The sequence below is a fragment of the Microchirus variegatus genome, assembly GCF_963457635.1.
Source record: "Microchirus variegatus genome assembly, chromosome: 1".
Classification (NCBI taxonomy): domain Eukaryota; kingdom Metazoa; phylum Chordata; class Actinopteri; order Pleuronectiformes; family Soleidae; genus Microchirus; species Microchirus variegatus.
Genome location: NC_139802.1, coordinates 9,611,942 through 9,634,870, shown reverse-complemented (window position 1 = coordinate 9,634,870; position 22,929 = coordinate 9,611,942). Strand labels below are relative to the sequence as shown.

General features: G+C 39.1%; 1 protein-coding gene across 1 annotated transcript; it reads right to left on the bottom strand.

The window, feature by feature from the left end:
• Positions 1-11,491: 11,491 nt before the first annotated feature.
• On the bottom strand, positions 11,492-22,099 carry LOC310926004 (DEP domain-containing protein 1B-like; the record flags this gene model as incomplete). Its single annotated transcript, XM_083888092.1, has 11 exons — positions 11,492-11,656; positions 11,892-12,074; positions 16,121-16,297; positions 17,713-17,879; positions 17,988-18,128; positions 18,442-18,489; positions 18,582-18,712; positions 18,801-18,928; positions 20,249-20,393; positions 20,492-20,757; positions 22,052-22,099. 11 exons carry the CDS (start codon positions 22,097-22,099, stop codon positions 11,492-11,494), a joined length of 1,599 nt encoding a protein of 532 aa, XP_083744218.1.
• Positions 22,100-22,929: the final 830 nt, after the last annotated feature.

Below are 22,929 nucleotides of genomic sequence, written 5' to 3'. Positions count from 1 at the left end.
TTGTCTCCTGTATTAGACTGAGGAGGACCACAAAAACATGAGTCCCAAATATAATTATTAAAAAGTTGATTTTGCATAATATGGGACATTTAAAACCTTTCAAACTGAAAAAGAGAGGGAAAACCATTGACCACTGTTCACAGTTAAGTCTTAAAAAAAAAAAAATTGTTAACATTTCACAAGAAAAAACACATCAAAAAAATTCCAGTTAGGTGGTGTTGCTTCTTTATGTCCAGCAGGTGACTGTGGTATCTACAAATGATGAGCCATGTAAGAATCATGCAGCTACTGGGGCTAAGCTAAAGTATCGGTCATCATGTTCCTCCGATAATACCTCCACACTGTTTACCAAAATGTTGTTTTCAATTTAATATTCAGTCACATTCCTTGAATACAGAAGACAAAAATGTGTGGGGCTATAAAAAGAAAAAAAAAAGCCATGTAATATAACATGTAATTTATTTCATTATTGCTTTAAATGCCACATCTGAAGAAAGGTCGTTCATGTGGATAAATATATCCTTTCCCATTGATTAAAACATGTACTTATGCAGATTTGTTTGTGAATTTTATAGACCCCCCCCTGATGACTATAATTAATTCACATTTGTCTGTGAACGCCTCTGTCTGTGTGTGTGTGGTGTTAATGGTATTTTAACAGTTTTCACATTGTGCCGTGGTTGTACGACTGAGCCAAGCGTGATGCTTGTTTTGCACTGTATCTAATAGCCATCTTTGTGAAAAGAAAAGAAAAAAACAATCTCACCGGAGAGACATTCTGATGCCGTTTGCCATAATGCACGTACGTGATGTGCCAAGCCTCCACACAGCAGCTTTACCTCAGTATGTTCAAACACATGACTAATACGAAACCTTTAACATAGAACGAGTGACGCGTACTTCGTGTATATATTTGAAGTTGGGAACATGAAGGAGCGTTTTATTTGCTTTTCTTTTTTTTACTCAAGGGAGCTCATAAATCGAGTTCAGCGATGATTAACCTGAGGTTAGAGACCCACGTGTCATGGAGAGGAGTGAATCGGAGGTTTTGGCAGCCGCTGATACGAGCGGGTCACACCGACTTCCACCCGGGGAGGTGGAACTAATCAGTCTCATCAGCAGACACTCATCCTCCCTGAAATAAGGATCTGACAACCCAGGATTACTCCCACAGGGAAGACGAGATGCAGCTGATGACCCACGCTCGCTATAGGGCCGACTGTCCAGATGGTGGTGGTCCTTCGTACCCACAAAGGTTTAGCGGATTAAAGAAAGAAAAAAAATGAAGGACATAAGCAGGGGACTCTAATCCAGGAGGCGTGAAGGACACAAGGAAGATTTCTCTGCTAAATGATACAGCATACACACGACAGGTTGTTTTCTTCAGAAACACCAATATAAAGAGCACATGAACAAAAAGAGAATGCATCTTTATATCGCAGCCCACCCTCTCATTTTCAAGTATATCAGGGACATTGATTACACACTCAGCAGCAACATACACATACTGAGGCCAACATTCAAGAACAGGCAAGGAGGACAAGTGCTTAAAGGACACGTCGTGTTTGAGAGGGATTCGGAGATAAATTAAGCAGAAGAAGCCATTCATCAGTCATCCAGTGACACCTGTGGGCACGTAATCATGAAAGCTCTTCTGGAGTAAGAGCCCACTCTAATTTGCAGGCTGTATTCATAAGTATTAACCTCTTTCAACAAAGACGCCATCTATTTCCCCCCCCGACAAGTCATCGTGTATGTGAAATCAAACACAAGCCCGCGGTGAACATACTGTTGTTGGGTGCGTACATGCAATAAAGGTGCTGTTTCCTGGTGTAGGTTTCTTGTGGGATCTACACTTTATTTTTAATTTCTTTGTCCATTCATTCATTCACAAAGATGATAATGTTTGTACAGCTCTTCAGTGCTTTATGTGTTTTATCGGGATTGCCCTCGTGTGTCCTTTTCCTGTATTAATCAGCAATTAAATGAGAGAATATAAATGATTATTTTCTTGTCTGTTCATTTTTCGTGTATATCTGGATGGTATTATCAGATATATCCAAAGTGTTGATCATCGTCTTTATGCAGTGCTACTTCAATTATATAATTATATTAAATTCTGGATTTTCTCTGAAGAAATCTTTGTATTTCATAAACGTCTGCTGCTTAAACGTCCGTCATCTTTTCTCACAAATGAAAACCTCTTAAAAAAACATCTCTTTAGAGCTTTTTTCCCTCTATAGAAGGAATTTTTCTTTTGCGTCGCCGATGCAGAACAACAACAACCCACACCTCCCTCGCTGTCACAGTGGGCTGAGGCCAAATAGAAAAGGAAAAATAGCATATGTTCCCACACACTACTGGAGCACATTTCCTGGCATCATATCAACTCAGTGGTCCCTAAGAGCTCTGAAAAAAACAAACACTTTGTCTTCCCATGATGCCACAGAAATCAGTTAGTGTGTGAGTGGTAAAGACTAAAATCGGCAAGTGTGTGAGGGGTAACAGACCCGACCAGACCTCTGTCGCACTCAATCAAACATGTTTGAATTATTTTGAGCCAATTCTGGACGCAATCGCGTAGTGTGTACTGATTACTGACCCGAATGCAAACACATGCTGCCAACAGCCAATGAAAAACACTAGGTGGGACAGAAAATATGAAGCAGAGGCAACATCTATGTAACAATGGCAATGTTTCTTTACCCTTTAAACGACACTCTGGTAGATATGGTCGCTTTTGCAAAAGAGTTTAAAGGTCCCATATTATACCCTATTTCTCCAAGTTAACCTAGTTCTCAGGAAAAGTGATCATTTGCAGGCTCTAGCAGGCACATTGCCGTCATATATAACATGTATCCAATGGACAGATAAATCCTCTGAGGCTGGAAGTTTGTGTAGAACTCTGTGCTGCACTGTGGAGCCAAGAATAGAACTTTTCCAGTTTTCCGATGCCGTTGCCCTCAGGTTTTACGGACAAAGCGGAGCTCCGTGAGACAACAATTCTAGGAATTTAGCTTCTTGTGACGTCCGAGTGCGTAAGTCAACATCGCATGTTTTATCTCCTGTACTTAGATTGAGGAGGACCAAATATAAGTATTAAAAGTATTAAAAAGTTGATTTTGCATTAAATGTTTAGTTGGTTTGCAAATCATGTAGTCTGTGAGCCCTCATCACGATCCCTTCTTTCAGTCCCATAAAAAAAAATCTGTGGGTCAGTGTGAAGTCTTTTGACTGCTGTGAAAGTTATGTAGTGTGTCCCCAGCTTTAGCTAATAAAAACAGGCATGAATAAAATAGGGAAGAGTTCAGAGCTCACATTTCATTGTAGCAAACCAAATCGAGATATTGTCAGGGCCACAGTATCCACAGATGCACAACTGTGATGAAATAACACAAGGGCTATATCTGTATTTGTAACATGAAAATCAGACCCAGAGATCAAAAAGGAACACAAATGCCTTAAACCTCTAACATTAGAATTACAGGAAGATAATGTCAGCAATTTGCGCTCCAGGTTTTCACAATTAAGACCTGTTATTGTACCTGTAATTCTAGACTATCAGTGGATTTCTTTTCTTTACTTTCTTGTTTACACACAGCTGCTATTATATGTGTGTTATAGATCCGTACAGATCCAGCTAATAATAGCGCAACTTGTTTGACTTAATTGTATATAAAATCTCAACTAATCTGGTAAATTCTGCTTAAAACTTCTTGTTATTTCCAACTAATTAATAATTCACTTTTTTTTTACAGGACTACTAAGAAATGTGCCCACGTATTGAGTCAGAATACAGTTAATTTGAATTCACCGTAATATTAATGTGTTTTCTGTCTAAAGTTTGCAGATAATGGAGTGATCGTGGAGGCCGTTAATGGACGCCTCCTCTCGTTTGATTTGGCCTGAGTCACACAGCGCAGGACGGTGGTCGACTCCCACCCTCTGTGGCTCCTACCAATTATTCTTTGGTGGCTGTTTGTGTAATGACCTCCTCTGAGCTGTGCATTTCACTGGGGGCAAAGAGACAGTGGAATCTGATCCAAAGTCGAACAAGGCCTCAGCTACAGCTTAAAATGAAAACAGACAGCGGTGCCCTTTATAGTTTTCTTTTCTCCCTCCCCTCATCATGTGCATATTATATCTCAGGTATCTGCAGCAACAGAAGATCTATGCCTTTTGACATCAAAGTGATCTCAGCCCTCCCCTCAAGTGAAGCTCACTGCAGGTAAAAATACTTCAGTGTAGAAGCATTTCACACTAGGGGTGGAAGTGTGGAGGGAACCTCATGAATCGATATGATACATGGTCCACGATACCAACACGATTCTGTGATAATCGATATATTCATCTCTTAAAGATCCCATAGTATAGTTTAGTAGTATCTCTTTAAATTAAAAAAAAATAAAAAATAAAAAAAATATGGAAACTTAAAGGTCACATAGAGTGGTCCTGTTGCACATAAATGTTAGTTATGGAGGTCTACTTACATATATTAACTTGTTTTTATGGTCAAAAACCTCCGAGTTGCTGTAAACGAGCCGATTGAAATCCTCTTTTCCGACGGTGTTCGTCAGCCGCGATGTTTCAGAGTGAACTTTCACCCCCAGAAGACAGTGGCTTGTGATTGGCCAGTACTATTCAGCACATCCGCTCTCAGAAGCGCAGCTCCCCCCTCTGGAACGGTGGATGCACTGCTCCTCATTATCAAAACATTGTTTTAACAGTGTTTAAAAATAGCTTTGTCACGACTCCCCACCGCAGTCCCTTTTATGACTTTGACCCGGAGTCAGACCCAGAGTCAGAAGACACTGTCGCTCGTCAAACACCTCCACAACGTTATTCTTCTTCTGCGGTTCAATGTACGCAACCGGATGTGCCCGGACTAGTGCCCGGAGCAGGAGGATCCGCTGTTCAGGAGAACCGCTGTTTACGTAACTATTAAGGGATTTTCAGAGAACTCGTTGAGCCCCGAGATTACAATAAACACAGCGTTCTCAGCAATGGCTGAACTGTTTGTTTTGAACCTTCAGGGCTTCATAAACAAGGTAATGATGCAGATACACACCAAATAAACAGCGTTAATAGGAACTTCCGGTCGAGTTCCGATTTAAGGGACAGGAAATGACATCAGCCACAGAAGCTACTTGGAGCTAACAGCAGTTAGCATATGGAAAAGTGATCATTTGCAGACTCTAGCAGGCACATTGCCATCATATATAACATGTATCCACTGGACAGATAAATCCTCTGAGGCTGGAAGTTTGTGTAGGACTCTGTGCTGCACTGTGGAGCCAAGAATAGAACTCTTCGTGACGTCCCAGTGAGCGCGGAAGTCAACATCGCGTGTTTAATCTCCTGCACTTAGACTGAGGAGGACCACAAATACATGAGTGAGTCATCTTTTTTCACAGTGCCACCGCAAGGAGACATGAAGCAGCGATGCCCAGGCGAGTGAAACTGGCATGGACTCTTTACTTTACCGCGCCTTCGTCTGTTAACCCATTAAGGCCTGAAGCGCCTGGGAAAAATGTCTCTAAAACCTGAGGTTCAATGCCTACTAAATTACTGATTTCTCAACACAATTCAAAACGTATTTGAGAGCTTACACCTGTAGCTTTCCTGTGAAATTTAGTTTATTTAGATACAAAAATGTAAAATTAAAGTGAACAACTATTTTCAATTGAAAAACAGTAAGAAAATAAAGTAATATCAACTTGTGTCAGTGCCTTGATTTAGTCCTGATGGAGTGTGAAGAACAAGAACAGCATGTAATGACTGTAACAGTCTGCTTCACATGTGACGGTGATAGAGTTTTCATCACTGTGGCATCTGCAGGTAAATCCACTGTCACCGCTGGTGCACGGTTGTAAACACTGCGTCGATTACGGTGGTATTTATCGTCGTTATCGCCGACCTCGTCGCCTTCAAACATAATTATGTCTTAACCATAAATCCCGGTCGATTTGTTCAGCGCGTTCGAAGTTATCAGCGATGACGTCATCGAAGACGGAACTCCTCAAAATAACTGCCTTCAGAAATCTCTCCACTGTCAAAGTCCTCCATGTTTGTGAGAAGTAATTTTAAAACAATGTCGCGAGGAACCCTTATACCCTTAAATTGACGTATCCGGTTTACCAGTGTCTACGGTAGAATAACACGTGCAGCCGCTCTCCCGGGCGTCAATGGGTTAATTAAAATATCGATAGTTGCCCTGGCGTACCGATTATCGAATTCCACGAAAAAGGACAGCGATGCAATCGCCAAATTCATATTTTGACCCATCCCTATTTCACACAGCCACAAATGTCCTTTTATACAAAATTTCCATTCATCCATCTTCTACCGCTTTATCATCCACACAAGGGTCATGGTGCTGATGGTGCCGATCCAATTTCGTGCCCAAAAGGAAACGCAATCATGAGAAAGAGTGGAGGGACACTCTCATGTCATGGTTTTCAGCCATGCTTTTTTGGCATATTTAAAACATTACATAATGCTCCTTTCTTTTCATTCTTCTGAAGAGTAGAGATATTATAATTAATCACGCAATCAGACCTTGAGATCAGCACAAATGCTTAGAGCCACTCACACAGATACTGTGTTTTATGTTACAAGAGGATAAGAGACAAAAGGCACTTCAAGCATCAGACAAAAAAAAAAAAACAACCTCACATAAAGCAGTGATCAGAATCTAGACTATAAGATAACTCGAGCCATCACTCAGTCATAAACAAGCCTGTTATGCACTCTACCCACGTACAGACAGCACAGCCTCATTTCTTTTCAAAAGGCTGTTATCAGTTGACATTGATGGAGAGAGAGAATGGCTTTAAGTTTAGCTTCACTGAGCAGCAGTGCAGGCTGAAGATACAATATTAAAAAAAAATATGGAGAGATGCTTTTGAAAAGGTCACCCATTTCCGGGCGTTTGTGTTGCTGCATTTAACCTTTTGAGATGATTCGTTAAGATGTATGTGAGCTGTTGTTAATTCTGTGACATTTACACATTCCCACTTTCTGCCTATTGCCACTCTTTGATGCCGGGGCTTTAACAAAAGGCCGCCACTCTGTTTTCATGACAACCAGTTTGAAATGAATTTCTGGAAAATTGGGTGGATTAAATTTTGTTAGTCCACGGGAGTCTGTAATGTGCAGCTTAACAGTGATTTATTATTGTTATTTGTAGCTCTTGTAATTACGAAAACTCTATTAAATTAAAAGAAAATTAAACTTAAATCCATAGACTGTTAGACAAAGCCTTCCAGCTTCCTTGAGTGTCTCAGCGACCTTGAGTGTCTTGAAAGGCGCCTTCAAATATAATGCATTATTATTATTATTATTACTAATAAAGAAATGCTTTGTCCATAAAACATGCAATGAGTGCTGGTGGGGGCAACAGTATCCAAAAACTGGAAGTCCGCTTAAAGTTCAATTCGTGGCTCCACAGTGCAGCACAGAGTCCTACACAAACTTCCAGCCTCAGAGGATTTATCTGTCCAGTGGATACATGTTATCCGTCAAATGTGCCTGCTAGAGCCTGCAAATGATCACTTTTCCAAATGCTAACTGCTGTTAGCTCCCAGTAGCTTCTGTGGCTGATGTCATTTCCTGTCCCTTAAGTTTGGTTTTACTTTCTCTTTTTTTTAAGGTGGACCAAAAGAGATACTACTAAACAGAGTGCTCTGAAAGGGGCTGTTCTGGCAGGGTGATTGAACTGCTGTGGTGCTTCATCCTTATGGTATTTTGACCAAAGCATGTCACAGACATGTTCATTAGGACACCAGGAAACTAGGTTAACTTGGAGAAATAGGGTATAATATGACCCCTTTAAAACACACACGTATCTGGTGCTGGCAGAAACAAACTACAATCTAGTGGTCGCAGTAAAGCACTCGAAAAACAAAAGGACAACTAATCTCTTTTGGTCTTCCACAGAGATAATGTTCTGCACTTGACGGAGGGAAAACATCATTTATGCAGCAGGATATTATTTATCCCTGTGCTTCAGTGCTTTCAGGTCGCTGTGATCGTGTGATACATGCAGCTCTGCAACGACCCTTCCAACAAACCCTTCCAGAGTGAAGAACCAATTACCACTGCTACATGTCGATTCCCAGAAAAGCATTGGGGGAAACAGCATGAGCTTTTTCCAACTGGAGAGCATGGGCTGGCTGATTCACTCACACATCATACCCAAACAACTGTTGATACACACATGCAACCTTGACAGCCTCAGAACTTTAGAGAAAAAATGTGCCAACGTTAATTAGGCCAATTCCCTCACTAAATCAACAGAAATTGTTGTGTGGAGATGCAATGCAATGCAAAAAAAAAGCTCAGCATTTTAGGTTGCCCCTTGCCAACTTTTTAAAATAAGTCTCATCAGCACAACCTAAACATCAGATATATTGAGGGGTGGGATTCAAGCGTGTGTGATATGCAAGACAGCAAATTGACTGCTCTGTACCCAGGTCAGGTTTTGCCTGCATGGCTACAAAGGCTGAAGAGGTCCCAGAGTTTAAGAGTTAATTCCCTCTCCTTCACTCCACTACTGAGATAATCAGCTACTCCCACTCACTCTGAAAGGTGCTCCTACTGGACTATCTGCAGTCACACAGGCTGGAATATTAATGCACTAATACCTGTCGCACAATGACCATGGACCTCTCAACCTCGATGTTCGTTAAGCGTTTTGTGATAATTTCAAAGGTCATTCATTCCATATAATTAATTTCAGATGATTTGTGCCGAGTCGTGATTCCAGACAAACTTGCTCTCTTTAAAATTCTTTGTCAACGCCTGTGGTATGTTAAAGTTTAGCCTTGGAGTCACTGAATGGTTTCCTAAACCTTTTATTCCTTGCATTGAGTGTTTTTTTTTTTTTCCTTCTCCAGCTCTTTCAGCAGCCTGATGGCTCCAGATACAGATCACATTATCTCCATTAGAGGAAAAAGAGACTTGAGCAACATGAGGACAAGGTTTTCTCCACTCCGTTGTGAATTTCGTGCATGCAACTGGTGCATTATCTACTCCCAAAAGTGTCTTTCAAATCGATACGACATGGATGCTAGTGCTACTCATTATTTGCTTTACTCAATACATTTCCCATTGCTCTCACAAACATGACTTGCGATATTGACAATAAACCTTGAGGTATGTTACTGAACACTGAACAAAGCACATTAAGTGGGCAGCATGCTAGTGGGTAAAAAAACCAAACTTATCCTTGTTTCTCTTGGTGTTATGCAAGTTCTATACAAAAAGTTTATACTTGCATGAACGGTCTCCAGGACTGTAGTTCGCCGACACTCTTAATCAGACCAACTGCTGACCACTCATTGGGATTCCACGCAGTCCACTCTGGACTATGCAGAAGTACTATGTAGGGTCCTGAAGTGAGCCTGTCCACACGAGGAGGACATTTCCCTGCACTGCACTGCAAATGAGAAATGCTTGCATACTTTCAGTGTAAATTGAACACATTTTAAACTTCATACAGTAGATAAAGGGAGAGAAACACACAACACACAATCTGGCAAACAAACTCACATAAATAAAGGTGTGAAAAAAATAAATCTTGCTTGAAGCAGTGTGGATGATGGAACTGAACTGTTTTTCCATTCAAGGTTACGCATCGCAGTTTGTTTCGAACATCAAGTACTGCAGTCGTATAGAATGACTCCTCATTAAACAACTGCATAAATGAGTTGATTACACAACACATTCACACAAATATTAGTTAAATCAGTTATTAAAGGTAAATGTGCACACATTTTTGACAACATTCTTCATAGTGTATATAGCAAACAATTCACAGAACCGCATATTTAATTTTTTTTAATATGAAAATCAGCATCAGTGTTATCACTTTTCTCCTGATTTGTTTCCAGCACACAGCAGCAATTCAAGTGTAACAGTTAATCCAGCATCATTGTATTTGTTCAACAGCATTTATGAAGAAACAGTAATGAGTGGCCCTTAGGCAACAACAATAAAAGTAGGTTTCAAATTGAGTAAAAAAACAAACAAACAAAAAAAACGTTGTGACAGAAAATTAAGACAAAACATTGAAAATATCTGAGACATTGAAATATGTACCAATCAAGAGAATAGTTCTTATATACAGAATAAAACTAACAAATGAAAACATGAAATGAGAGTAGAGTGCACATGTAGTAATCAAGTAAAATACAGGGAGGGTTAATGAAGAGCTTGATTATTCCCTTTTCTGAGATTTGGTATCAGAACATCCCAACAGCTATTAAACAGCTTTTTTTTTTTTACATCTTTAGTTATGATTTATGTCTTTGTTGCAAATGTAATTGTCTCCACAGAGTTGCAACTAACACTTCTCATTTCAGTAACACGTCACAGCCACTCCCTTTCTGGGGCAAACCCTTGATAGTTGATATGTTCAGCGACGTTAAGTAACCATTAACCTGACAGACACAAACATGCATTTGTGCTTTCGGCACCATAATGACCCTTCCACGTTTGCGTCACATGAGTCGTGCTCATTAAATGACACGTGCTCATTAAATGACACAAAGGTCAAAGGTCATTCATAACCAACACTGGGGCTGCAGTACAGCATAACATACAATAAAACTGTATTCATATGAATCAAAGAACATGATACAATTTGATCATTAATATTTCACAACCTAAAATGTTAAGATAATCAATCCCTTAGAGTTGAAATGCGTTCATTCAATTCAGCTAAATTAAATTCTGATTGATTTTGAAGTTTAAACACTGGCTGAAAATGCAAATGAAATTAAACACAAAATTACAAAAAACCTCTTCAGAAAAAAAAGCCTAACACAAAGAGGTGAAATATGCCACAGAAACACTGCCAGGTTTAAATAAGATATTTTTTAACATCTAATACTTGGAAATGCAAGATGCAACATTTGAGGTTATCTTAATTAATAACAGTGCTGTCATTGCTTGTTTAATACGTTATGCCTTCTCAGTGCTTCTGAATACTTTGAATCTAGTTATATTTCTGTAAATAGCTTGCGTTTGTCCTTTTGTTTTTCCATCATATGTAGTTTTCTGAATCACTATAAGTAAATTGTACCTTTCCAAAAAATATGGATAGATGAAATATGTTCTAAAACATAATTAATTGGCAAAACTATTAAGAGTTAATTTTTAATAAACATTAGTGGTTCATTTATTATGTTAATAATTTGTTCAAGTTTTCTGGCAACAATCATTAGAAATCTGGAAATGCCCTGAATGGACAGTTCAGCTACCACAGTGGCTGAATGTCATAGTTAGCAATATTCCACAACTCCAACCATACCCACATGAACAAAAAATTAGGTGTGAAAATATTATCTAGTTATAGTGCTACAAATACAAAATGTAGTGGTACCAAAACTGAACAGTGCACCTTGTCAGTGAAATCCCTCCGTGTGCGAAGACCCCGCGGTTGAGATGTGAGCACGGCCTGATTTTCAGACTTGTCGATGGAGGCGGATCATGCCCTAAAACTCCAGCTCCTCTGAAAAGGCTGGAAAGATTTCTTGAGGTTGAAGAACATAAGCGGCGGTTTGGGTCGAGGGGGTTTCTCGGGTATGACGGCTGCTTTGCTTTCCTCGGTGGGAAATCGATTGTGGTAGACTTCTGGGTACGACCTCTGAAACTGAGATGGGAAGTGTATGCTTCTTAACTGTACAGTATGTGTTCACCTCAAAACGGGTATTCTAAAATTTTAATCAGACTTTATTTTGCTTGTCTTTGAATTATCTTAACAGTACACACTTCACTTCTTCAGCCTTCTTAACAACTCACTCACATACAAAAACATTCTTACAGTCTATTGCACAAAGGCCGTCAAAACTTGATAATGCGTCTTTTTTCAAACAGCCTTAACATACCTGTTTAAGCCTTTTTCTTTTATCCTTGGCGGGAAGTTCTTTGTCTGCAATCAGACCCTCCAGCAGCTCCTGTATCGGGGTCTGTGTACCAATCACTTTCTGCTCCTCAGACTCTACCCTCCTGATCTGTTTACAAAAAGCTGGAGAAGCGCTAAAGTCTGTATCTGAACCCGCATATTTGATCTGATGGGAGACAGGAAATGGATTTCCATTAGGATTAATGGATTTTAAATGGCCAGCCATCTGTTTGACTTAAAATGTGGAAGACAGAAAACAGTGGTAAACAGCCAACTACCAAATTATGAATGTGCACGCGCTTGTTTTGACGTTTTTACAAATTAAATCATGACGTAAATGGAAACATTATTAAAATGTATTTGGAACCTCATTGGCTAATGTGGGAATGAACGTATCATGAGCCCCCAAAGAAATCAGTGTGACGTGAAGTGCAGGTTGTTTACATTTGAAAATTAAACGTGTTCTTGAGAAATACAATCTCAGTAGGTGGCTTGTTCTCCCCAGATGTTCTTCAGAACATGTAAATGAGGATAATTAATATGGCTAGCAAATGTGAATAATTCATTCACTGTGTGCAGGGTGGTTATAGTTTTTCTTTTTTATAAATAGCAATTATTTTTCAGCTTCACAGTGTGGGTACTGAATGCATGTGATGTTAGACTCAAAAGACAAAAATCGATCCAGGCCTTTGTGGGCAAAACAAAGACCTACACCAAATACAGGTTGTTAAAAGAACAAAAAAAAGATCCGACATGTTGAACAAAAGCAAACATCAATATGAAAAAAACTGTGCACAGATGTTAAGAAAGAATGATCATGTCTTAGGTCAGGGGTGTCAAATTCATTTTCACTGAGGGCCACATCAGCATAATGGTTACCCTCAAAGGGCCAGATGTAACTGTCGTACAGAATAAATGTTACTAAATGTAACCAAATATAATGTAAAATAAAGGTAACTACTCCGTAACGTATTGCTAAATTTCTGTATTTATTACTTATTCAAGTTACAAATATGATGCATTATAGATGGTGATTCTTGACAAACTAACAGTTTTAAAAGTCTGTTTAATGGTCAGGGCAGACCTGCTCACACACCTTCAGCATGCACTGCTTCAAAAACGCACCCTCAGGAAAAGACTTTGAAGCACGGGCCATTTCTTCAGCCACAATAAAGCTAGCTTTCACTGCCACATCGTTTTTGGTTGTGGCTTTTGTGAATGCATTCTGCTGCATTCACAGTCTCAATCTCGATTTCACTCATCGCATGATACACTGATACACTACGATCTAGTGGCAGGATGCCGTCACTTTGTGGGTAACGCAATCGCCATGCTTTGTGGTCAACGCACGCCTTAAGGCAGTATAGACACATTTTTAACACAGATTTTTAACACCAATTAATCACTCGTGAGCCACACAAAATGACGTGGCGGGCCACATCTGGCCCCCAGGCCTTGAGTTTGACACGTGTCTTAGGTGATCTGATCATAAGTGGATGTTGTACATCAACTCAGAACTGACACTAGAACCTCCATCTACATGGACCTAGAATGAGCACTTGTGAATTGGCTGTTTGCAAAGACCAAATGTGTTGCTTTTAATCAGCCTATGTATGATAGACATCTCCATTGTCAATGTCTAATACACAGAAATCTGTCCCACTGGTCTTGTCCTTGGGTTCTTTCACATCTGAAAGTCTGTGGAGGGCCTGTGGTAACATTTGATTCAGATACTTTTGGTTTCAAACTGTAATCTAAGGACAGGAGTGAAGATGTTTGCATGACACACTATACAGATATACTGCTGTAACCACCTGTGTGTTTGTTTACAGATGGGTGTGTGTTGTGTGATGTTGGTGAGCGGTCAGCTTCATGGGTAGTATAGTCTTTCAGTCAAGTCATTAAATCGCATTATGATATTACTTCCAGCTTCACAGACTTCATGTAGTCGCTCCATACACTTATGGATGAGAATAGACTGCAAACATTTTAAGTGGGCAATCAAAGGTTATAAATCCTTGTAAACACGCAAGGTACACTCAGTCCTCAGACAGTTGTTATTCTGGACATTTCTTGCAAATTTATGGTGATTGATGTCCAACTGATTGCAGTGAATAGATTGATTTGCCAACTGTAATCAATTCACCAATTAAGGTGATTTGATTTCATCAAGAAATACATTAAATTAGTTAAAAAAAAACAGGTTGACAAAGAAGCAGAGAATTAAAATGGATAAAAACCCTATGGTCTGTGTGCATGCTTTTGTCATCCAGCGTTTCCCATAGCAACAGCAACAGATGCAAACCAGATCCTGGAACATCGACCTTCAGTGCAGGGGTGACAGTACTGTCTAAAATATGTATTCCATTTTCATGTAATTTTTATTGATTGTTTAAACTGAAGTATGTGTAATGGCCTCAATGACTAGCAAACCCCATCATTTCATATTTTAAATTTAATTTAATCTCATGATAAACTCACACTGTTGCTTCCGACCAGCTGCTCTCACCAATGCTCTTTTTACAGTGAAGAAGATGTAATTTTGCCAAATGGGACACTAAGCCCACAACTAAACGCAGTGACAGGACATTTAAGAGTCTTAAAGACACTAAAGCAAATGCAGAGTTTCTGTATTCAGTCTGTTGCCTTTGGTTTGTTTGCTAAGAGCCCTTTGTCCTGAAAATGTGATATAGCTTGATGTAAAAACATACAGAAAAGCTCTGACACTTTATATAATATTCTTATAGATGACGAAATGAAGTAAAGAAGAACAGAAATAACAGGCGCAGACTCCTGCTGTGAGGCTGCAGGTGCACTGTCTCAGAGCAGAGAATGAGGCGGAATTTTACTCACACACACACATACATTTGGTGAGATGGTTATGAACACATTTTCCTGTGGGATGATAAAGTCAAAACTGATATATTAATCAATTTACAGGGACTTCAAGCTAGAGAGAAACCTGACCTGGTAGTAACTTCCATTTTAAGTGACCCAATCAATCAAATGGGCAGCTTTAAGTTAATCATCAGCTCATGTCCAACATTAAATTGTGTCCTGAGTGTGTCTCCAATAACCACTTGTGATCAGATCTCATTTGCAAACAAAAGGTGCACATTATTTGTGTTCCTCAAGACCAAGTGATGTTGTTTTTAAGCCAGATTGACTCCAGCTCTGCCCCTTACCATTGTCAGTGTGTGTTGGTCTAAATGACACAAAGAGCAAAACCAGAAGGAACTGAGCAAATCAATGTGCTGCTCACAGCTCTACTGTGAAATAAGATTTTAGTGTACCAATTTGAAAAGAGAAATAAAATCAATATGTGGCAGCCAGTGTTACAGAAAAACAGTGCAGTTGTTTTTCCCTTAAAAAAAAGAAAAGAATTTGGAAGGTATAATAGATAATATGGTATCTCTTGTCAGTGCCACAGTGTGCTCCCAGAACAGAGCACATGGTATTCTACAATACAAGTCTGGTGTACTTCTCTTGCCTGCCACATGCTTCTTTGGATAGATCACAAACCATAAACATCACCTGGACTCAAAAACAAATGTACCTCATGGTAATGAGGTACGAGGTATGTGCCTATAACCTCAATAACATTTCAGGTAATTTTTTTTATCTCCAGTAGCAAAACAAACTAAATATAAGCAAAAAAAACTATGAATTTTCAAATAATAAAGTGTATGGGAAACACAATGTAATTTAAGTTTGAAAGTATGGAATAAAAGTTTGTCATCAAAGCACTGGCGCCATCTTGTGTTTGGACGAACATCAGCACGAATTTTAAAAGAAGTAGTAGACAATGAACACGCCATGAGCTCTCTCATAAATGCATGTAGTGGTCAACATTCTACCGCACTTTTCCTCTGATAGAGATTTGTTGGCTATTTAACCACGGAAGACAAAGCGCAGTGACCCCATCTGGCCAAGCAGCTAATTGTCAAGCCTGAGACATACTGTTCCCACTGTTTTGTGTCCTGGGCTTGACCATTACTGTGGCATCTACTCATATGTACATAGTACATAAACATATGTAATTACAGCTTCAAGGCATTGTAATGAATATCTGGGGGCTGTACCACTTTGAAGACTGAGCACCTGGCATGTGTTTTTGTACATACGCAGCAGATTGTGGAGGGAAAATAAGAACAGTGATCGTAGATTGTATATTGTGATGTATATTGCAATGTAAGAATATATGGTACCGACCTGAACTCTTTTCAGATGGGACATATGCTCCTCGACCTGGAAACGCAGCTTGGAGGGCACTTGGAAGATGGTGCTGTGGTGATCCATCATGAACGTCACCAGTTTGGTGGCCAGCAGCTCGTCCAAGTCCATCTCATCTACTGAGCCCAGAACGCAATGAGAGAACATCTGCAGCATCTAGACGCCGCCAAGAATAAGAGACAGATTAAGAGACGGATAAGAATCCAACCAACCGAGCAGCTGTGAGCCAAGAGTACCTTCCAGTCAGTGGAAGGAGACAGCTGCTATATTTATATTTAAGTATGCAAATCAGAACCCAGAATTCTTCTTGCTGGTGTATGCAAGTCAGATAAGTAGAGAATATGTGTGTGTGGAACAAGCACTGTGTGAATGAGTGAATGCTTCGAGTCATTGCTAAGACAACGGAAATGCTAACAATTTAATTGCCAGTTGCTCTACACAGCAGTTGTATACTAAAATCATAAATGCAGACAATATGACGAGTATCTGTTGATCAAATTGAAAGCAACAGCTCCAGACAAAAACAATTTAGTGGAGGTGGTGGCAGCCTGTGCTTGTTTTGAGCCAAGAATTATTATCTTGACAGCTTAATGCATATTAATTTAGTGTGTGGAGCCAATAGCGTTTATTAAATACCTGTTTTGCAACAGAACTGTTCCAAGTTTTTTTTTGGTCACATAAAAATGTTAGTTTATATATTGAATCATGAATATTTGTACCTCGGGTCAAGGCGTGATGTATAATAGACATAATATTTTAAGGGGCGAGAACACACAATATATTTCTGTCTATTATCCGGCAAAGTTTTTTTGCCTTTAGAACATCACTGACTTAACTTGTCACATCTTGTTAACATAGTCGCACTCCTGGAACAGTGTGGCCACACCATTATCTAAAATGTGTCCGCCGTGGAGAGAGCAGTGCAAAGTGTTTGACTGTTGTGGCTGGAAAGTTGTAGTGATTCCCTGAATGATTAATTTTCATGAATAATATTTACTCTATCTTTCACAAACCAAACCAAGTGTTGAGACAGGCAGAGAAAAGAAAATCAACAGAGGAGAGAAAGACATTCATTATGACAACCGTTTCGCACACATAGTAACTGTTGGGGAGTTTTCTCCTTCTGCTCCTACAAGGACATCTAAGTATCCATCGCCAAGTTAATCAGCATCAGCGAATAATTTTATAATACTGGAATATTATCTTCACTGGCTACTGGTGTGTTTTAGAATTTAGAATTTTAACTGTTTGCAAGCACTGCAGAGCTTTGTGGAGAGCATTTTGCAGTTGGTGTACAGGATACACAGTTTTTTGAGGAAGAAGCAATTTTCTGCTCCATGAAAATGATGCAAAGTATACGAGAAAGCAATATTCCCCAGTTTCTCTTCGCCCCAAAGTCTGCATGTTTGTTTATCCAACAAACTACTACCTAAAAATGCTCTCCTCAACAAAATCCATGAGTTTAAATGCTTTGCTTTTGTAAAAGACAAGCAGGTTAAAATGATATTGATTGCTTAAAGTATAGAAAATAACACAAAGACATGAAGAGAATAACTGATTGAAAGTTGTACCAGTGTGCGGGTAGTAATGGTGTCATTGAGAGGAGGCAGGTGGGGATTCTGGCAGACCCTCGCCATGAGACGCATTAAAAGCTGGAGGCGTCTTCGGTTGGGTGGTGGCAACAACAGACTGCTGATTTGAAGAGCTTCAGTTGTCACCTCCTCCTCCTGCAGCAGACCTGCAGAGATATGGAGAAAGAAGACTTTTGCTCCTGACGGCAAACACAAGCCAGACAAAATAAACACCAGCAAGTGTTCCTTGGCGACTCAAACTGTGAAGTACTCACTAAGAATGTTGACAAAGACCTCATATAGATGGAAAGTCAGAAGAGGTTCTCGGAGTCTTTGAAAATAATCTGCTACTGTTTTCAGAACATCCCTCTCAAAACCCAGGTACACTGGTTGTTTGCTGTCTCTGCCATGAGGCCCTGAGAAAGAAGACAAAAACGTTTTTTTTTCCTCTCAAATAGGGGCAAAGAAACAAATATGACACTGAAGATTTTATATATGTGCATGCACTTTAAGTTTAATCTGCAGATCACTTCATGATAAAAAGCCAGAAAATGTGTTTTGATCAACTAAAACAACGTAAACTAAATACATTTCTTATAAGAATAGCAACTTGCCCTCTTAATATACAGGCTTGGCAATATTTGATGCTTTTTTAGCTTTAAAAACTGACAAGAACAACATTTTTTAAACATTAATGTTTTATGTTGGCAGTATAAGATATATACTTACAGTTGGCAAGACATTTCATTGCTGATACCACCCAATAGGGCATGTCATCTGGAGATAGAAAAAAGAAATAGGTGATTTGTGATATTCTTACAAGTTACATCAGAGAAACAAAGATGGTGTTGTGAACCAATACATCATACCAGCTTTGTTCTCCAGTACGACTATGCCCGTCTTATTAACACTGAACACGTTGTGAACGATGTGCTTGCCGTTCACATGTGCGGGGTTTAACACTCCATCCAACGACTTCAGGCCAAGCACTCTCTGTAAACTAAAACAACAGCATCAAATAGCTGAATATAAAATGAAAATAAAAACAAATGCAGCATGAACAGAGGGTGTATAAAAGAATTACATACTGTGCTACTGTCATCGATTTCCAAACGTGGTCCACTTGCTTTGAAGTAATCTCCTTCCTGCGTATGAGCTTGCACTCATGCACATCTCCAATAGCAACACTGTGTCTTTTATTCCACAAATCTGAAGTCTGATCAAAACAAAGGAAGAAAGAGAGAGAAAGTCCCTTTTAAATTTGCATAACAAGAGCAAAAAAGATCGGTGACCCATTTGGGTAATACTACAATATTCTGTATCGGTCAGGTGACTATTAAAATGAATTGTTATCAATACAATAAATCCTACTTGTGTAAAACTAAAGAGGAGTTGTTGACATTGTGTGAGATATGGACATGTACTAGTTCACGTTATGGTGAAGTTCTTAAGTTCACTCCTTATCCAAATGAAACCAATTACACAGAAAGATCTGTGGTTTCTTTTATCAATAAATGCAACGGGGGAAAACATTTCAGAAGAAATGTTCCTCATATAATGTTGTCCAGTCGGTCAACAAGAAGCAGTCTGAAGTAAAATAAAAAATTATGTTAAGGAACATTTTTGAATTATTCAAGTGCTTCAAAATTTCATTTAATGTACATTGGAGTTTTTTGGTCTATATAAGAAATTGAAACAGTGGAGAAACTTGAAATGATCTCACTTTGATTTGAACTATGCTGCAACTTCTTCAAAATCTCAAATGTATTAACCCCAACCCAAGACAATAGATTTTCTGACACATACTGTCGGCCTATATATGTAGTTTGACTTTTACCTCACCAAACAACTACTAACAACAACTACTACAAATAGATTTTAATGGAACTTAAACCCAACTTCAACACTAAATAGTGGATTGTTTGTAGCCTCAGTGCAGCTATAACAACGGAGTGTTTTCATGTCTGTTGTATCAGAGCATGAATCAGCACTGTTTAGGTTGCTCGGTTTAACCTACGTACGTTTCTCCTGCCAAAGTGACAATAAATACACAGTTCAAAATGAGGAATTTGCATCTCCTGACAAGTTATGAGCAGAGATAAACCATGAATCGAGTCTGTTTAAAGCCGATAATTCTTCCTGTCACCGACGATGAGATCAAAAGGATATTAATAAAGTGAGAGGAATAGACTTGGCTACAGAAATGTAGACAATTAAATGCTGTCACATTGTCAGTCGTTATGGGAACATGAGACAAATCGTAGTTCAAATCCATTCACTATAGGACTTAAGAAAATAGTAACATACAATAAGGTATTATAAGTAGTATTTGCTTTGCTTTTTTGCTAATGTCTGAGAGTGTTATTAAAAATAACAACATTCTTACGTTTAAATAATGGGATAATGCTTCATTTCCTGAATGCACACTGGTCTCTAACAACACGCCAGTGCCAGAGCAGTTTGGAAACATGGGGAAACCCTGCAGCAGAGTCAAAACAAACTCATAGGAACATAAAATCCTTTGTCTCGTTCTCACCATGACAGCCGATTTATGGGGTGCAATGTTTTCCTGCTGAGGCAGTTCTTCATAGTCATCCCAGCGGATGAGTCTGGGCAGGTCACAGCTGTCTCTCAAAAGAGGCCTTGTTGGAAGAGACTTCAGAGGAGACAGTGTGGGAAACCTGGAGAGAAAAACAAAAAAAGCAATTTGCTTGGCTGAAGGACGAAAAGAGCACATTGAAGATGGAGCAGCAGTGCCTTGCGTCGTTTCACAAAGTACCTGTACAGCTGACCATTGTCTTCAAAATCCTCTGTCCCATGACGTCCCTTGATATCTTCTATGGCGTGTGCCTTGAGGAACTTCTTAAGCAGCTGCAGGGTTTGGTAGCGAGTCACGTCAGGCCCAAAGTTGTAGTTGTGCCTCAGAAGCTCATGCAAGTAATCTACAGCCTCAGACCCTGTGAAACTGCTGTCATAGTAGCGGAAGTTTGCCCAGTGTCTTCTGAGTGTCATTCCCCCACGGAAGAGTTTAATGGTTTCATTCCACTGCATAACAGGAAACAGAAATGCAGTGGAGTAAGTTGCGAGAAATACTGTAGAATAACAGATACAACGGTTTCCAAAAAATGTTCTGCAAACATATGTAGTAACTGCTGCAATTGATAATGACTGTACACGTATGAGTAGTATATTCAATGTTCTGCTAATAAACCCTTGTGAATGTTACACAATGGACCTTTAAACATCCTTGCTGTTACTCATACCCTCCCTGTAAAAATGTGCCCAATGAAAAAGGTCTATGAAACGAAAAAATGGATTACACAGGATGTAATAAATTACTTGCTAATGTTGAAATTTGGCTTGGGAAAAATACAAAGTATAGCCTGATGTTGGTTCAATGTATTCTGATGAACAAAACAACAAAAATACATGTTTAATGGCTGAAATGTCCAGTGAATAGCACACGGGAAAGGGTAGGAAGAAGGGGTCAGTGTTGCATGTTGTGCTTTTTTTTGGTTGCAGGGCAAAATGGTTATGTTTTTTTGTCTGTGATTGGCATTTACAGGGCAGGTTCATCAGCTTACTTAAAATAAATCGGTTAACACCAATAAAGCACCACAGCCAGTGCTGTACACATTAAACAATGTACTACAATTATAATGTCATTATAATAAACTGAGAACATATGATGGTTTGAGGCAAATGCAGATGCAATACGTTGGCTCTATAAGAAACATGTCAAGAGAGGATGTATTCTGATGCATGAAACAACAGGGAAAGGGTAGGAAAATAAGACAAAAGAAGATGTAATTTCAAATACGTAACACACATACATTGTGATGCATTAATACACTAGCATAACAGGTGCAAGCTTATAACACATTTCCCCTTTCTTTGAAATGTCTGAAAGTGGCCAATTTCAACTCGTCTTTTCAGTGATTTTGTCCCATAAAAACATTATTTGGTGGAAAATGTTGCGCTTAAGACTTTGTTTTACAATAGCATGTGACATTAAAGGCTATGTGTTTTACCAGTGTATTAAGGTTTACACCGTAAAGTCCAACTCCAATCTCTATTCTATTCAGTTGATGGCGGATACACGATTTAAAACACTAAAACCACATACAACCGTTAGCTAATTACCTCAGTTGCAGTTCACTTTAAACAAGTTTTAACACGTACAACACGGTATCGTTTAGACAACGTTTTTCAGTCAAACCTGAGGCAGTTGTTGCCGTATACCGAGACACACGGACGTCACATTTAAACATTTGCACTCTTATTGAAACCCCAAAAGCGAAGGTGGTAAACGTCACGTAAACGTAGCAAACATATTCACCAGCTTCGTCGCCCGGTACGGACCCGGTCCAATGACTGTACCCTCCATGACGTAAAGGAAAAACCCGCCTCACTCGTATGAAAACATTAAAATACAACAACTTTTTTGCAAAGTTTTTTTTAAAAAGTCTTGACGTTCAACTGAAAGCAGCAGCAGAGTCACCGACTCCCCCCAAACCGAAAAACGTTGCTGAAAACTTTGAATATCCTACGTCACATTGTTTGAGTGACGTGATTGGTCAGAGCGTTGATCACATGACCCGCGGGAAACCAATGAGGCACAATGGCACGTTCAACTGCCACCTGCAGTTGTAGTACAAATATAACGTGTAAACAATATTCATTTATTTCATTAATACTAGTGATAATTAATTTATTTATAGAGTTTCAAGGAGCGTTCCAATTAAACAAATACGTCATTAGTTCAAGTAGTAAAATGCAAATAATGTAAATATACTATGTGACAAAAATGAACACAAAATTTTGAAATATTCCACACAATGTATGTGAGTTTTAACAATAGATTCTGAAGATGATACGAAATCTGTCTGGCAGGGATCCTTAGCCACAGAGTTTCACTGGTGAAGTTTTGTTTTGGAACTTTTAACAAGGTCGTGCTAGAGGATGTCTTGCACTGGATTTTATTTGATTTATTTTGCACAATAAACTACACAAAATACTACATATACATACAACAGTGTAGCTAGATTACACCAATGACAAAACATTCACAACATTTACAATAACACATGCAATGATTTTGAAGGCATCTTTTAAAACTACTCATAAACGGAGAAATGTTTAGCTGGATGAGAAAAAAAAAACATTCCACGTTTTCACTGATCCCTTAAATCTTAACAAGAATGTCTCTCTTCACAT